This window comes from Schistocerca gregaria, chromosome 4 (assembly GCF_023897955.1).
Source record: "Schistocerca gregaria isolate iqSchGreg1 chromosome 4, iqSchGreg1.2, whole genome shotgun sequence".
NCBI classification, from domain to species: Eukaryota; Metazoa; Arthropoda; class Insecta; order Orthoptera; family Acrididae; genus Schistocerca; species Schistocerca gregaria.
Window position 1 is genome coordinate 250,865,339 of NC_064923.1, and position 18,852 is coordinate 250,884,190.

The 18,852-nt window shown below is 44.3% G+C and overlaps 1 protein-coding gene across 1 annotated transcript in view; it reads left to right on the plus strand.

Moving 5' to 3' along the window:
• Positions 1 to 18,852, plus strand: part of LOC126267673 (carboxypeptidase B-like) — a 71,497-nt gene that overhangs the window by 28,269 nt on the left and 24,376 nt on the right. Inside the window, exons 4-5 of the mRNA XM_049972973.1 lie at positions 3,894 to 4,199; positions 17,773 to 17,863. Of these exons, the coding sequence (XP_049828930.1) occupies positions 3,894 to 4,199; positions 17,773 to 17,863 (397 nt within the window). The remainder of the gene's footprint in view (positions 1 to 3,893; positions 4,200 to 17,772; positions 17,864 to 18,852) is intronic.

Here is an 18,852-nt window from a genome sequence, read left to right on the forward strand (position 1 = left end):
CTCACCTACTGTAGTCCACCCACAAAGGAAGCAGCCTATAAAACCATTGTTCGACCAATACTAGAGTATTGCTTGTCAGTTTGTGATCTGTGCCATATAGAGCTAATAGAGGAAACTGAGAATATCTAAAGAAAAGTATCGTGTTCATTACAGGTTCATTTATTAAGAATGAGGCCGTCGCGGAGAGTTTGTGGTCATGTCGAGTTCTGAGAAGTGGGAGTGCATAGAAGGGCAAAAGAATATGTAAACTCACATGCACCCTGCTTTAGCGAAGACGTTATTAATCATGCAGCGACACGAAAAAATAGAGAAAAAATGTCGTGAACTACTACCGTCCACGTGGGATATGCCAACATTACATCAAAATCGACGTCATCTTTGAGGTGAACTAATTTATTTCCGGCTGTGTAGTAGCCGCTCTGGACTTTGAATTGTTTGGCCCGTCCATTCACCTGGCTACGTGCCCCGTCCAGCTCCATTTCGTTTTCAGTATGGCTATAATTAAGGCCTCCACTCCAGTCTTTTTCCTGCTCTGCACGCTTGTTCCATTGACTCCCTTAGGAATTCACATCATGCATCTGTTCATATGTCGGTGAGCAGCCCACAGTGCTTGTTTCTCGCACCGAAAATCTTTGTCTCACTGTTAAAATCTAAGCTAGTAATGCAGTGTGACTACCACTCCTTTAACTCCTATATTCAGCTGAGGTCCCAAAACTCATCCCTCCTGCATACCTACTACAGTATGCTGAGAACATGACCTTCCCTGCACTCAATACTATCCTACATTCATCCCTGAAACTCCATTTCAACAACTTTATCCCATGAAATAATCAGTGATATCTCTCCATCATTCCTGCAAAACCCCAGTCACTAATTGCAGGAAATGTCACACAAGTATTTTGCACCAAAAGCCTTCACCTGACAAACTACAACAGTCAAATAAACTAAATTAGTCTTAAAAGCACACCATATCCTCTCCCCGTCTAATTTCTACGCCATCCCCTTCCATATCACGAACTAAGCGCTGAAATCTATCCCTCCCAACCCATTGCAAAGGTAACCTCCAACGTACTCTTTCCGCGCCCAACTCACATCCTATTCGTCTCCTGACACCTACAATCCAACTATCACTTCCTTCCCACATAGCCATGCCACATATTTTTCCAACTAACATCTTCTGCAGTATTTGCAACATCGCAATTCCTACCCATAATTACTGGGAGCCTTCATCAAGACGTTCTCATAAGGAATATAATCTACGTAACATCATTGTGTCACGAAAATAATTTACACTGCCTTACAGAAAACCTGAAGCTCCCAGAAGACATGGTCGATTGTCAATGTAACTTCGCACACATACTCACCATTGACTGGTATGTTAATCATTTGAGTTGTAATTCTCTGTGACAGTTAGAATGGCCACTGGAGTAGATTAATGTTGTTTGTGTTTAGTGCTGTTACCAAGTCCGGTAGGACGTGGACAACGTTAGAAGTTGAATGATCACTGTGAAAGCCACTGAGTTACCATTACTCATATGACACAGAATTGTCAGCACATGGCAGAGTTCTAAAGCGACGTCATTGAGGTTTCCATTTGACCGGTTGCTCCAATCGGGCAACATCAAGATTTGTGGGGCAGTCGAACCTGACAGTAGCCCGTTGTTGCGCTGCAGGTGAAGGTGACTGCAGACATACACGTCCTCAAGATTCTAGTCAACCACATCTGACCAACACAAAGATGGATGAACATAATGTGTACCGAACACATGGTAACCCCTTCACACCTGCATCTGTCATCCGAGATAAAGTAATGGACTTCCTGCAACGTTCTGTGTTATTCGACACTATCGGTCGGAGAACAACAGCGTCTGGACTAGAGAATTACCGTCCCACGCGTAGGCTGCCGTTAACACCATGACACAAACGGCTGCGTCTGGACTGGTGACGCGACAGTGAAGCAAGGAAGATGAAGGGCATAGCGCTGTGTCCGGATGACGGTCGTCGGCGAGTTTGCTGGCCGCCTGGGAAGAGCTGCCATTTATCCAATGTTTTGGAGAGACTCGGATGTGTTACTCATGTTGTGGGGTGTTATCAACCATAGCTTCAGCTCACGGCTGGTAGTGGTGAGGAAACTCTGACAGAATAACACAACATCAGGAACATCTTGTGTGATCACGTGTTATCTCTCATGGCACAGTACCGTTGTGCCATTTTTTCGACAAGGCAGTGTTCGTCAATATATGGCGAGTGTTCCTGTGACCCATCATCGGGATGTTGATGTACTAATGTGGCCAGCAAGATCCTCAGATCTATCCACAGTAAAATATGTGGGAGACCCGTTCGGACGTCAACTCCATTCCTGTGTCAATATAAAGGATATCATGGATCAGATATAGTAGTTGTTAGCTATTTCGCCTCACAACAGGACACAACAGGTTGACAACACTTTTCCCAACCGAATTAGTTCCTGTATCCTTGCCAGAGGGAGTGCAACATCATGCAGATAAGTCCAAAGATAAGTGTACTTGTAGTGCCAAGTTCTTTGGTAATAAGTGATATCAAATAACATATCCTCTCAACCCGTGAAGATTCATTTCCTCATTTCCTCCGTTTCTCGGTACTTAACTTTTGTGATAGGTATTGTATTTTACCTACATAAATTATAAATTAAAGTACGCAATGGCTAAAGAATGTTAATTTGGTAGCTGTCAGCCTCTACCCAGTAGCAGAAATGTAAACTACCCTTAATAAAAGAAAACACAGAGACGAAAAGTTTTTCACTTTCAGAGACGTTACAGTTTTTGAAACTTCGTTTAGCTTTCCAAATGCCCTTTATGTTTTTATTATTCACTTATTAATTCAAATCTTGTGGCTTAAATTACAAATTATGGATTTGCACAGAGCTATAAATTTAATTTCTAAGAAAGCTGAACAGATAGAACTTTGCTTGAGAAGAGTCTTGGCACAGGGTCAGTTTATTTGGACGGAACATATTTGTAACAGTGTTTGGAAATATACTATATCGATTCACAGCAGATACCAAAAGGAAATTAATAATTTATGTAGTGGGCCAAACAACACTTAACAATCTTAGGTAGTTTTAATTGTTCTGTTTATTTATTTTGCTTTCCGGCCTAACGTTTTCTTCAGCAAAACTGACTGCAATACCACGTTATATGGTTCTATGACATCATTTTTAATTTGATCTTTTATTCAATGTGTTGATTGTGTATCATCTTTAATTATAGTTGACGTTTAGGCCTACTTTAAACCTTACTCGTCCATTTTCGAAATAACATTCAGTAAAACATTTAGCTGCGGCTATAGCTCGCAGTACCGAACCCCAGCAATCCACAATCGTCATTTTAAATACAACTAATATGTTTACAGAAAAAATGACAATTCTGCCCTGGTTGTTGAAATCGTAATGTCGCCACCATCCTTCGAGAGCCAACCAATCAGAGTCCAGAAGAAAGCGGAAATTTTCACCATCGACATTTAAAGCACTGGAGGAGGGTTGCCTAAAGTTCCAGATCAACAGACTTTTTACGAAAGTTGTACCTTAATTATTCATCTTCTACGCATCGACAGATAGTAGGAGTATCTGACACAGCTGGCTGTGATCTGTCCTTCCAATAGGAGACACTTAGCTTGTCACCCAGTTAGTATTACTCGAAACGGGTAGCCTTCTAGTGAGTGTCGAGTTGTACACGTCTCGGCACCATGCTTTACCCTCTCCCTTTCACTCAATAAACACAATGCCATAACCTCACAACGGTACACTGCCCATGCATCCATCATAGTCTGCCATACCGTTGGTTACCAATGCGGGATCCCTCGGTTTGTCCCTAATTTCGAGGCGCCCGGCTAACATTCTGCCTTGGGTTTCACAGATTCGGCAGTACCTGTCGCAGCTGGCATCAAGCTATCCCAGTACAGTGACTGTGCACACCATCGGACAGACGTACGAGGGTCGCCCTCTGGATATCATCCAGATATCCTCTGGAGGCGGAGGCTCCCGGCCGGTCATCCTGATCGACGCCGGCATCCACGCCAGGGAGTGGATCGCGCCAGCTGCCGCCCTCTACATCATCAACCAGCTGGTCGAGAACGCAGCCGAGAGCGCGCTCACAGACGGCGTCGACTGGCACATCATCCCCGTGCTCAACCCCGATGGATACGAGTACACCTTCACAGAGGTAGTGACTGCTTGGCTATCTTTGTCGTAGGGCTGCTATTTATAGAGAAACTGTATCCCAACGAAGCCACTCATTTGGACTGACACTCTTTAATTACTGATTTATTAATGAATTACAGAGGGTCTGCGTTCTTGCAAGAGCAGAATTATTGCTCTGTTCAATCCCCAGACATGTTTCACTGCAGTTCTGGCATCTTCAGTGCGTTTTATGTTTTATTGTATATGAAAGACAAATACACATTTTACACAGGTTAGGAACATGTGGACATCACGTTGTTTAGATCACAAATAATGTTTACATTTTTTGTATTGTGTATGCCGTGTGGCTTTCAACAAAAATCAGCCACAATTTCCGAGCAACACTTGAGTTAAATTTTTGTCGAGAATATAACGTCTAAAGCCTCGTGATGACTGGGTGTTGCGTGACGTCCTTAGGTTAGTTAGGTTTAAGTAGTTCTAAGTTCTAGGGGACTGATGACCACAGATGTTAAGTCCCATAGTGCTCAGAGCCATTTGAACCATATAACGCTTAAACGGTGAAATATTGGTAGATTCCCCTTTTTGAAGTTTATCATTGCTGCAGTTGAACTGTCTTGAGCTGTGCTTGGCTATTCTTTGCCTGCTGAATGTGCTGTTGTTTTTATGTTTAAAGTGACTCGTGAACATCAGTAAAATTTCGTTTAGAGTTTGATTTAAAAATCCGCTTGGTGCAGTTTAGTATATATAGATTGTGTTGGGGATTCACAACGGTAAAACACGGTAATCATCTCTATCATTTATCAAGAATAATAAAAGATTACCACAATAGCTGTCATATGGGGCGAGAAATTCATCATTGATCCAGCAGTATTTTGCAACACTGTAAACTAACTAACAAACAACAAAGAATAAATTCGGCTGCAGCCGCGCAATCTATGTCGTATTGTCACGGTTCGCGCGGCTTCCTCCGTCGGAGGTTCGAGTCCTCCCTCGGGCATGGGTGTGTGTGTTGTCCATAGCGTAAGTTAGTTTCAGTTAGGTTAAGTATTGTGTACGCTTAGCGGACTGATGACCTCAGCAGACCTCCCATAAGATTAAGTAGTGTGTAAGCTTAGGGGCCGATGACCTAATCAGTTTGGTCCCATGAGATATATATACAGGGTGTTACAAAAAGCTACGGCCAAACTTTCAGGAAACATTCCTCCCACACAAAGAAAGAAAATATGTTATGTGGACATGTGTCCGGAAACTCTTACTTTCCATGTTAGAGCTCATTTTATTACTTCTCTTCAAATCACATTAATCATAGAATGGGAACACACAGCAACAGAACGTACCAGAATGACTTCAAACACTTCGTTACAGGAAATGTTCAAAATGTCCTCCGTTAGCGAGGATACATGCATCCACCCTCCGTCGCATGGAATCTCTGATGCGCTGATGCAGTCCTGGAGAATGGCATATTGTATCACAGCCGTCTACAATACGAGCGTGAAGACTCTATACATTTGGTACCGGGGTTGCGTAGACAAGAGCTTTCAAATGCCCCCATAAATGAAAGTCAAGAGGGTTGAGGTCAGGAGAGCGTGGAGGCCATGGAATTGGTCCGCCTCTACCAGTCCATCGGTCACCGAATCTGTTGTTGAGAAGCTTACGAACACTTCGACTGCAATGTGCAGGAGCTCCATCGTGCATGAACCACATGTTGTGTCGTACCTGTAAAGGCAAATGTTCTAGCAGCACAGGTAGAGTATCCCGTATGAAATCATGATAACGTCCTCCATTGAGCGTATGTGGAAGAACATGGGGCCGAATCAAGACATCACCAACAATGCCTGCTCAAACGTTCACAGAAAATCTGTGTTGATGACGTGATTGCACAACTGCGTGCGGATTCTCGTCAGCCCACACATGTTGATTCTGAAAATTTACAACTTGATCACATTGGAGTGAAGTCTCATCCGTAAAGACAGCATTTGCACTGAAATGAGGATTGACACATTGTGGGATGAACCATTCGCAGAAGTGTACCCGTGGAGGCCAATCAGCTCCTGATAGTGCCTGCACACGCTGTACATGGTACCGAAACAACTGGTTCTCCCGTAGCACTCTCCATACAGTGACGTGGTCAACGTTACCTTGTACAGCAGCAACTTCTCTGACGCTGACATTAGGGTTATCGTCAATTGCACGAAGAATTGCCTCGTCCATTGCAGGTGTCCTCGGCGTTCTAGGTCTTACCCAGTCGCGAGTCATAGGCTGGAATGTTCCGTGCTCCTTAAGACGCCGATCAATTGCTTCGAACGCCTTCCTGTCGGGACACCTTCGTTCTGGAATTCTGTCTCGATACAAACGGACCGCGCCACGGCTATTGCCCCGTAATAATCCATACAATACTCCGCATTTGTAAACATCGCACTGACTGCAAAACCACGTCCGTGATGAACACTAACCTGTTGATGCTACGTACTGATGTGCTTGATACTAGTACCGTAGAGCAATGAGTCGCATTTCAACACAAGCACCGAAGTTGACATTACCTTCCTTGAATTGGACCAAATGGCGGTGAATCGAGGAAGTACAGTACATACTGACGAAACTAAAATGAGCTCTAACATGGAAATTATGCGTTTCCGGACAGATGTCCACATAGCATCTTTTCTTTATTTGTGTGTGAGGAATGTTTCCTGAAAGTTTGGCCGTACCTTTATGTAACACCCTGTATACATATGAAAACTCGGGTGCGCTCACGCGAATTTCGTGGCCGCCAATCGAAAACAACACAGTGGAACAAACGACTGTCAGCAGCCTACCTGAAAGTTAAATGTCAGTGAAAAGTGCCTGAAAGCCACAGCAATGTGGTAACATTCTGGACTCGCCAATGAGCACGAGAAAACGTAAGTAAAAGCAATTGTAAATCCGCAACACAAGCAATAAATAGGGAACATCGCCAAGTAATTTCTCAAACCAAATATCACTAATTTTTACCGATGCCCACAGGTCACTTCAAGCATAAAACCGATAATACCAACACATTCAGCAGACTTATAATAGTCAAGTACTTGTTAGGACATGTCAAGTACTGAAATGGTAAGTGCAAAAAGGGGTATGGGTCACCATTGTACCGGAATACATAGTTTAAAACATACATTCTGAACAAATATTTGGTTCATACCTTGTCCTAAAATTCTAATGTTGCGTATGAAATGATGTACACTGGCGAAAAACAGGTCGCAACACCAGGATGGACTTCTGTGACATAAACGAAAGTTGGCAGCCGTGTTTCTACCATTGACTGGATGTTGCTTCTGCAATACTGGAGAAAGACTTGACAGAAATGTAGCCAATACACGTGAATGCTGATAAAGATGGTCAAGAGAATGTATGGTCGCAAGAAGACCGGGGGTCCAGACGGACACATGGCACTACCGAATGGGAAGACCATCGTATTCGCCGTGCTGCTCTGCCGCATCATACTGCATCTACAGCAGAAATTTAAGCAGCAGTTGTCACCACAGTGACACAACGAACTGTTACAAACCGCTTACTTGAATGACAGCTCCGAGCCAGATGCTCTGTAGCGTGCGTTCCGCTGCCCGCAAACCACCGCCATTAGCGACTTCAGCGGTGTCGAGCGAGAACTCATTGGAGGTCTGGGTGGAGGTCTGGATGGAAAGTGGGGTGGTTTAGCCTCAGTGCCAGTTTGGCCGTGTGTTGGTTAGAAGGAGGCACGTTGAAGGCCTGCAACCAACCCGTCTGCGTGCTAGACACACTGGACCATCTGTAGTTGTGGTCTGGGGTTCGATTTTGTGTGGAGCACTCTCGTGGTTGTCCCACACACCCTGACTGCAAATTTTTAATTCAGTCTAGGATTCGACCTGTTCTGCTGACATTCATGAACAGCATACCAGGTACATTATCCAACACGATAGCGCTCGCCCGCGTACCACTGTCTTAACCCAACACGCTGCACGGAGTGTTGACATGTTGCCTTGACCTGTTCAATCACCATATCTGTCTCCAGTCGAGCACATACGGTCACGCACGATAACTACAGCGTCATCCAGAAACAGCATTAACTGTCCCTATATTGACGGACCAAGTGCAACATACATAGAACAACATGCTCCAAACTGACGTCTGGCACCTGTAAAACACAATGGATGTACGTGTGCACGCTTGCATTCAACATTATTGCTGTTACACCGTTTTTTTTATGTACCAGCTTTTCACATTTGCAATGCTCATCTAGCGCTTACATTAATCTGTAATCTTGCGATGTTAACCACTTACGTATGTTGCCTAGACAAACGTATTCCCGAAATTTCATTACTGTACGTTAATCATTTTTTGGTTTCTTTTTTTTGTTTTAGTCGGTGTGTTAATATAGACTTATAGCTCATTTCTGTTGGCAGCCACAGAGTACACAGGATGTAAAAACTTGGAATCTAAACAAAAAATCTGATGTCAACGCATTCCTAACATAAAGGGTTTCAATAATTAATGTGTCAGCTTCAAAACAGGGTAGAAAGAGAGCTACTGCTCAGAATGACGTAAAATCTGAACTGCATATTATTGACGCAGAGAAAAACGTCATGGAAAAAAAAGAAAACGAAAATTTGGCCAGTAGATGGCGCTGTAAGCACCAAAATACCCACACCAACAGACGCGTGGCTCACGACTTTTAGATCATTTTGCTTCCTAGACGCCCAACTGACTGTGTCCATGAAGGGCCGTGCGCTGCTGGTAAAGCTGCAAAAGTGTCGGACACTCAAGGGAGTGATAGAAGACATTGGTCCGATGTATGCTAAGAGTCTGGAGAAAATGATTACAAAATTGGAAATGACAAGTTTTTTTGAAGTGCATGTTGCCAGAGGGAGGTGTCTGTCGAAGATGTGGTCGGAGCAATGCAGGAGGGGTCGACCGGTGGTGTGCAAACAGGCAGTGTATGGGGAATTGCCCGAACGTAGGACATGCCTGCGAGCACAGTGCATCTGCGTCGTTATCCATACAAAATCACCGAAGTTTAGGAGTTGCTTCTTGCTGAGTTGCCAGCAAGATAAACGTTCCCTCTGGAATTTCTTGCTCGCATGGAAGTAGGCAATGAATGGCCATGGAACATTCCGTCGACAGACGAAGCCCATTTCCATCTCCAAGGACATGTCAATACGAAGAATATGGGCAACCGAGAATCTGCGTGTACATTCGCTGGCATTACTTCATTCTGTAAATACACTCCTGGAAACGGAAAAAAGAACACATTGACACCGGTGTGTCAGACCCACCATACTTGCTCCGGACACTGCGAGAGGGCTGTACAAGCAATGATCACAAGCACGGCACAGCGGACACACCAGGAACCGCGGTGTTGGCCGTCGAATGGCACTAGCTACGCAGCATTTGTGCACCGCCGCCGTCAGTGTCAGCCAGTTTGCCGTGGCATACGGAGCTCCATCGCAGTCTTTAACACTGGTAGCATGCCGCGACAGCGTGGACGTCAACCGTATGTGCAGTTGACGGGACTTTGAGCGAGGGCGTATAGTGGGCATGCGGGAGGCCGGGTGGACGTACCGCCGAAGTGGTCAACACGTGGGCCGTGAGGTCTCCACAGTACATCGATGTTGTCGCCAGTGGTCGGCGGAAGGTGCACGTGCCCGTCGACCAGGGACCGGACCGCAGCGACGCACGGATGCACACCAAGTCCGTACGATCCTACACAGTGCCGTAGGGGACCGCACCGCCACTTCCCAGCAAATTAGGGACACTGTTGCTCCTGGGGTATCGGCGAGGACCATTCGCAACCGTCTCCATGAAGCTGGGCTACGGTCCCGTACACCGTTAGGCCGTCTTCCGCTCACGCCCCAACATCGTGCAGCCCGCCTCCAGTGGTGTCGCGACAGGCGTGAATGGAGGGACGAATGGAGACGTGTCGTCTTCAGCGATGAGAGTCGCTTCTGCCTTGGTGCCAATGATGGTCGTATGCGTGTTTGGCGCCGTGCAGATGAGCGCCACAATCAGGACTGCATACGACCGAGGCACACAGGGCCAACACCCGGCATCATGGTGTGGGGAGCGATCTCCTACACTGGCCGTACACCTCTGGTGATCGTCGAGGGGACACTGAATAGTGCTCGGTACATCCAAACCGTCATCGAACCTATCGTTTACCATTCCTAGACCGGCAAGGGAAGTCAACTACCCTGGCCAGCAAGATCTCCGGATCTGTCCCCCATTGAGCATGTTTGGGACTGGATGAAGCGTCGTCTCACGCGGTCTGCACGTCCAGCACGAACGCTGGTCCAACTGAGGCGCCAGGTGGAAATGGCAAGCCGTTCCACAGGACTACATCCAGCATCTCTACGATCGTCTCCATGGGAGAATAGCAGCCTGCATTGCTGCGAAAGGTGGATATACACTGTACTAGTGCCGACATTGTGCATGCTCTGTTGCCTGTGTCTATGTGCCTGTGGTTCTGTCAGTGTGATCATGTGATGTATCTGACCCCAGGAATGTGTCAATAAAGTTTCCCCTTCCTGGGACAATGAATTCACGGTGTTCTTATTTCAATTTCCAGGAGTGTATAACTGTGTGGTGCGAGTTGACATTATCTTTTATCACAAGTCCGTACTTTTCCGAGGAGATGGGTGTTGCAGCTACTGTTACCTGTATCATCACTGGTAAACGCTGCTAGAGTCTTCTGCACACCGACAACCTCCTCCTCTCCCTCCTGCCAACCCCCCCTTCACCCCTTCCGCCCCTCTCTGTCTTTTCTAACAGTGTCGATATGTCGGTAGAATTATTTTCATCCAAGATGGCGCTCCTCCACATATTGCACAGCCAGTGAAGCGGCTGCGGAAGAGGCATTTCGGAAGTGCTATAGTTATCAGTCGTCAGTTCCCTACAGCATTCGGGAGGAAGACGATTCAAACCCGCGTCCGGCCATTCTGATTTCGCCTTTCCATGATTTCCATAAATCATTTCAGGCAAACGCCGGGACGTCTCCTTTGAAAGGGTACAGCCGATTTCCTTGCCCATACTTCCCAAAGCCGACCTTGTGCTCCGTCTCTAATGACCTCGATGGCGACGGGACGTCAAACACTAATCTCCTCCTCCATTCCCCTAGAGCCTGGTCGTCCAGATCACCTGCTCTTAATCCGTGTGACTTCTCGCAGTGGGATTATCTTAAAGATGATGTGTTGAGGGTTCCAATTACGAACGTAGCTGTGCTATTATTTATTGGTCGATTTATTCATCCTATTAACACTAAAGCCACAAGAAATACTTTTTCATCAAACGAGACATGCACCATAATTCTCATGTGCGTTATTCAGTTGACTGTACACACAGTGTATCTGTGATCATAAGACTACAGAGAAATAGGTCTCAGCTCAAAACACGCAAACGATCCTTCTCAAGAGGGTGGGATAAACCTTTCCTGGAGCAGTTTACGGTGAATGTCTGGTTACACGATAAAGAAGCTCTTGTGGCAGGATGAATAAATCACCAAAACCTGCGTTCTCAGTGTAGTTACGTAGAGCGCGCTGTAGATCTAACCGTGAATGGACAATGTGTTTTGTAGATACTGTGCTCTCTGTTCAGTTGCTTTCAAGTCCAAACAGGGTGTGAAATTTCGTTTTAAGGCAAGTTGGATTGTCGGCAAGCTAAGTTGCCCGCCTGATCGCAAACATCAGAGCGACGTCAGTCGAACATTCAGCCTGTATCGTGATCACAGAACATTGAAAAGCTATCTCTTAGTGGTCGCCAGCTGTTAAGATCAAGTGATCACCGCTACCGACGAACAATGAGTGAATTTATCTCGAGGGGGATGAAAGAGAAATGTCAGGCTGCCATTTTTAAGGCAACTGGGACGGCTGTGTCTATCCAGACACTATGCAACTACTAATGTGGTCAATTTGGCCACATTATGAATCTGGCCACTACGCATTCTTATGAATATCTGTACACGCCCCTTACCACTCCAATTGCCGGGAAAAGTGGGCAAGAGAACAATGCTAATGGAGCATGAATCAGTGACATGGAGTTCGCTTCATTGACGACTGTTGGATTTCTCTGACAACTACCGATGCTTGAGTAAATTTCGTCCACGTCGCAGACATCTAAAATGTTCCTAATTATTATTCTCTCCAATATTTATTTTTGTCTGATTTGTAGTTCAGTGCTATACACTGAACATAATTTATCTTACATTAGCTTTTTGACCGCGGCTTCACTTGCACACGTGTACCTCACGTATATTTCACACATCTTATATATTACAGGTAGTGTGGATAATATATTTCACACATATTTGTACACATATTCCACAAATGTGCCTGTACACATATTTCATCTGTTACCTATGCCCATGTAGGTTGAGTTCATTCCTAAGCAAACGTATAATTCTGTATCTACACAAAGTACGCAGAGTTCATTCTCGAGACCTGCTGACGCACTGAACAACAGAAATAAGAGCTACAGAGTACTTCGTACATGTGGACAAAATATAGCAAGAAATACGAACAGGCTGTTTTAAAACATATTTACGCGTTACCCCCATCATATCTTTCACCTTTAGACTTCATAGAGACATCTTACACCCACAGTATTTTTAGACAAGTAACGAGTGACATACACACGGTATCCAAGAAATGTTGCGACAAACTTCGAGGCCTTGTAGAGGGTGTTTTGAGGAACAAATTAAGGACAGGAACCCATGTACAGACAACACATCATCCAATGGTGCCATAGACGTTTGAATTTATAGGAGTCAGCACTTGCAACTAGGCCACACCTTCTGCGGCAAACGTGACTTTGTACTCTGACGGACCGTAGGCGGAATGTCTTACGGCGTTGTTTGTTATGCAGTGATCACGGCTGGTAGCCACGATTTGCCAATTTAGCAAAACGAGCTAGCTACTGCGTAGAAAGGCCTTGTCACCTATGAACGCGATGCTCATTTGCCTTGGTGGATGATGGTTTCGGACATGAGCTACCATCAGCAGCGTATTTTCTTCCTGTATACCGAGAAACACTGATGATTTTAGAGGGTTCCAGGAGAAACATAAACAGCGGATGGAAACCTGTGTCCCAAACGGTCACCACCACGGCAACAGAGCATCGCATTCATAGGAGACAAGGCTTTTTTAAGCACTCGTGGCAATCAGTCACGATCACTGACTAATAAACAATATTGCGATAGTTCCTGCGAAATAGTATGGGTAGGGGCTATAATTGACAAGAAAACCCGAGTCTCATTTCAAATAGGTAGCCCACTCATACAATTATAGTCGGTGGTGACTTCAATCTACCTTCGATATGCTGGAAAAATTATACTTTTAAGGCCGGCGGCAGGCATGAAACGTCATCCGGAATTGCACTGAATACTTTCTCAGAAAATTATTTTAAACAGTTAGTCCACGAGCCCACTCGAAGCTTAAATGGTTGTGGAAGCATACTTGACCTCTTGGCAACAAATAATACTAGAAAAATGGGAGTATCGTGGAGAAAACAGGGATTAGCGACCACAAGGCAGTTGCTGTTAGGCTGAGAACCGTAACATCTACAACCATCAAAGAGAAGTGCGAAGTATATCTATTTAAAAAAGCTAATAAAAATGGTCTTAACGCCTATTTAAGAGACTGTGTACACTCCTTCCGATCTGATCATGTAAGTGTAGAAAAGTTGTGGAATGTTTTCAAAGAGATAGTATCGATGGCAATTGAGAGATATATACGACATAAATTAATAAGTGATGGTACTGATCCTCTATGGTACACAAAACGGGTCAGATCACTGTTGCAGAAGAAACGAAAAAAGTATGCCAAACTTAAAAGAACGCAAAATCCTCAAGATTGGCAAAGTTTTGCAGAAGTTCGAAATATAGCGCGTACTTCAATGTGAGATGCTTTCAAAAATTTCCACAACGATACTCTACTTCGGAACCTGGCAGAGAGTCCAAAGAGATTTTGGTCATACATAAAGCACACAAGTGGCAAGACGCAATCAATACCTTCACTGCTCGATAGCAACGGTGAAGTCTCTGATCGTAGTGCCACTAAAGCAAAGTTATTAAAAACGGTTTTCCTAAACTCTGTAAGTAGGCTGTTTAGGTTCTTTTTATTGGTAACGCCACATAGCGCTCTGTATGAAAAATCACTGGCTGTGCTGTGTGCAGTCTGTGGCTGGTTGGCATTGTTGTAATACTCGCCATTGTAGTGTTGGGCAGCGGCAGCTGAATGCTAACAGCGCGTAGCGTTGCGCAGTTGGAGGTGAGCCGCCAGCAGTGGTGGATGTGGGGAGAGAGATGGCGGAGTTTTGAAATTTGTAAGACTGGATGTCATGAACTGATACATATATTTTGACTCTTAAGGTAAATACATTGTTCGTTCTGTATTAAAATGTTTCATTCGCTAACTATGCCTATCAGTAGTTAGTGCCTTCTGTAGTTTGAATCTTTTATTTAGCTGGCAGTAGTGGCGCTCGCTGTATTGCAGTAGTTTGAGTAACGAAGATTTTCGTGAGGTAAGTGATTTGTGAAACGTATAGGTTAATTTAGTCAGGGCAATTCTCTTGTAGCTATTATTGAAAGTCCGATTGCGTTACGCCAAAAATATTGTGTGTCAGTTTAAGCACAGTCGTGTATAATTTTTCTAAGGGGACGTTTCAACTCCTTCACCAAGGAAGACGAAGTAAATATTCCTTAATTCCAATCAAGAACAACTGCCATGGTGAGAAACATAGATGTAGATATCCTCGTTGTACCAAATCAGTTTAAATCACTTAATAAATTCAAGGCCTCCGGTCCAGATTCTATACCAGTCAGCATCCTCTCAGAGTATGCTGATACAATAGCTCCATATTTAGCAATTATATACAACCACTCGTCCACAGAAAGATCAGTTCCTAAAGACTGAAAAATTGCTCATGTCACACCAATATCCAAAAAGGGAAGTAGAAGTAATCCGCTGAATTACAGGCCCATATCACTAATGTAGATTTGGAGTAGCGTTTTGTAAAATATACTGTGTTCGAACATTATGAAGTACGTTGAAGTAAACGATTTATTGACACATGGTCAGCACAGACTCAGAAAATATCGTTCTTGTGAAAGACAACTAACTGTTTATATAATGAAGTAATGAGTGATATCGACAGGGGATGTCAAATTGATTCCATATTCTTAGATTCGCAGAGGGATTTCGACACCGTTCCTCACAAATGTCTTCTAACGAAACTACGTCCTATGGAATATCGCCTCAGTTGTGCGACTGGATTCGTGATTTCCTGTCAGAAAGGTCACAGTTCATAGTAATAGACGGAAAGTCACCGACTAAAATAGAAGTAGTATCCGGCGTTTTGCAAGGAAGTGTTATAGGCCCTCTGCTGTTCCTAACCTATAGTAACGACATAGAAGACAATCTGATTAGCCGTCTTAGATTGTTTGTAGATGATGCTGTCATTTACCGTCTTGTAAAGTAAACCGATGATCAAAACGAATTACCATATCATTTAGATGAGATATCTGTATGGTGCGAAAAGTGGCAATTGACCCCGGATAAAGAAAAGTGTGAAGTTATTCACATGAGTACTGAAAGAAATCAGCTAAATTTCTATAACGCGTCAAGCCGCACAAACCTGAAGACTGTAAATTCAACTAAATACTTAGCGATTACAATTACAAATAACCTAAATTGGAAAGATCTCATAAATAATGTTGTGGATAGAGCAAACCAAAGACTGCGATTCATTGGCAAAACACTAAGTAGGTGCAACTGGCCTACTAAAGAGACCGCTTACACAAAGCTTGTCCGTCCTATTCTAGAGTATTGTTGATTGTTGCGCGGTGTGGGATTTGCATCAGGTGGGACTGACTGATGACTTCGAAAAAGTACAAAGAAGGACGGCTCGTTTAGTATCATAGCGAAATAGCGGAGATAGTGCCGGAGACATGATACGTGAACTGGAGTGGCAATCATCAAAACAAAGGCTTTCTCGTTGCGACGGGGTCCTCTCATGAAATTTCAATCATCTGTTTTCTCCTCCGATTGCGAAAACATTCTGTTGGCCCCCACCTACATACGGAGAAATGACAAACACGATAAAATAAGAGAAATCAGGGCTCGCACTGAAAAAATTAAGTTCTCGTTTTTCCGGCGCGTCGTTCGAGAGTGGAACGTTAGAGAGATAGCTTGAAGGTGGTTCATTGAACCCTCTTCCAGGCGCTTTGTTGTGAATAGCAGAGTAATGAAGTAGATGTAGGTGCGAGACGTTCCGCATACTGTCCGTCAGCGTACGAAGTGACGTGTTCTGCCAATGGGGTGGCGCAGTGGCACGCGCCTGTAACTTCGTCCCTCTGTAGCGTCGTTGACACAGGCTCCTATTCTGGACTTGTTCCTCGAGACACCCTCTACAACACCTCGACATTTCTCACTACCTTTGCGGGCACCCTGTTTACCAAATATGCTCCAGGCGTCTCTGAGTTACGTTTCTGTGTGACACCTTATCATCTACACCCTCAGTCGTAGGCATGATAGGGTTCTCTTCCTGTCAAATAGTTTTTTCCACGAAGCTAGTGTGGCAAAGACGTTGCTTCAGGTTTTACCGAGGTACGCTGATACGTTGCTATCTTTGCCCCCATACCCCTCCCCTACGAATAGGGGTCTGTCACCACTGAGACAAGTGACCCCATAAAACTATGGATTAGATACTAATATGACGTCGTTGTCGAATTTATTTGCATGACATGGCTTCTCACCCTCAAGTTCACCGCTGCGGGTATACTGCCACAGTATTTTTGCACAAATGATACAAATAATAAGTATATTAATTTTTTTTCACTTACTCAAGAAGTTCCTGACTTAATATTCTATGCCAGCTCCTTTTTATCCTCACCCACATCTGTATGGACAGTAGGTGTGTCTTACCTCACAGTATTTTTTTCAGATAATATGATGTGAGTGTAGTTTCCATTTAATTTTGATAACAATCAGTCTTTAACATAAAACTAACCAAAGGTGGTCTAAAAAGCTTCTTCCTTACATCTGTGGAGCAATTACAAGCCGCTATCACTAACAAACGCTTTAACATTTGGTTGCAATGATGCTGTCGATATGTGGAAACTTTTACTGCAGCCGCGCGGGATTAGCCGAGTGGCAGCCGGCACGGTAGCTCAGCGTGTTCGGTCAGAGGGTTACGTGCCCTCTGAAAAAAAAAGAGAGACAGAGAGAGAGAGAGAGAGAGTTAATCGATCACCAACAAACTTAAACGGATGTCTTACGACGACCGCCTCGAGCAGATGCAACGAGCAAAAGCGAACAAAATGAGATAAGAAAAGAAAATAAAAAAGCTGCCTTAGGCGCTGCTGTCATGGACTGTGTGGTTGATCCCGGCGGAGGTTCGAGTCCTCCCTCGGGCATTGGCGTGTGTGTTTGTCGTTAGGATAATTTAGATTAAGTAGTGTGTAAGCTTAGGAACTGATGACCTTAGCAGTTAAGTTCCATAAGATTTCACACACATTTGAACATTTTTGCACTTTTACTCAGGCGAAGACGCTCACAGTATATACCATTACTGATATACAGTTTTGTTTCTCGCAGGACCGTATGTGGAGGAAGACCCGATCAAAAACAACATCTCCTAATTGCCCTGGAGCGGACGGCAACAGGAACTTTGACTTCCACTGGAATGGTAAGGAAGCAGTTGTGTTTTACATACTAAACGTCGATTGCATTGTATTAGATTCGTACATACTGAACACTGACTTTACAGCAAACAGCTAAACAGTTTGGTCATAATGATCGCAAAATTGCGCTACGTTTTCCTTCTTCTCTGTACGATCCAGAAAATATGCCTTGCCAGTATTCACAACATGTGTTGTGTCGCTGCACGCAGCCACTCTCAGGTGTTTGAGGGCTGTGAATGGAGTCAGCTTCAAATGGCTGTGAGCACTATGGGACTTAACATCTAAGGTCATCAGTCCACTAGACCTTAGAACTATTTAAACCTAACTAACCTAAGAACATCACACACATCCATGCCTGAGGCAGGATTCGAACCTGCGACCGTAGCGGTCACGCGGTTCCAGACTGAAGCGCCTAGAACCGTTCGGCCACTCCGGGCGGCTCCAGTCATCTATCGCCTATTGTGTAGCCAAGCGATATCGCTTTTTTTCGCCTATTTACGCATACTGTATTCGATTAATTAGGTAGATAGTGGAAGCCATTCGAAAGCAAATCGTTGACCGACTGCTAACTTCTCTTAATTTCGTAACAATTTTCTAATGTCATGCCTCAGTCTACACAAATATGCTGGACAAAAAAGTCTCCGAAACATTACGAACGTATTTCGTACAGGAGTTTCGGAAATGAACCTTGACAATAAATACAACTGTACATTATTCGTTCCTGATTGTTTTGTTTAATGTCTACTTTCAAACTGCAATTATTTTTAAATCACTATCGAACAAATTAAATTGGCAGGAATAGTTTATCTTAATCTTGAAAGCTCTCAACATCCCTCCAGTAAAGAATTCTGACTCCAAGTCTACCTTTAGGAAAACAGCATTACCAAGCAGGAAAAGTCAGCGGTGGCACTTCGATAACTGAAAAATTAAATTCAATATCTCGACCAGCGACAAGGAGAATACTTTAATAATAACAGCTAGCAATCCGCCCCGC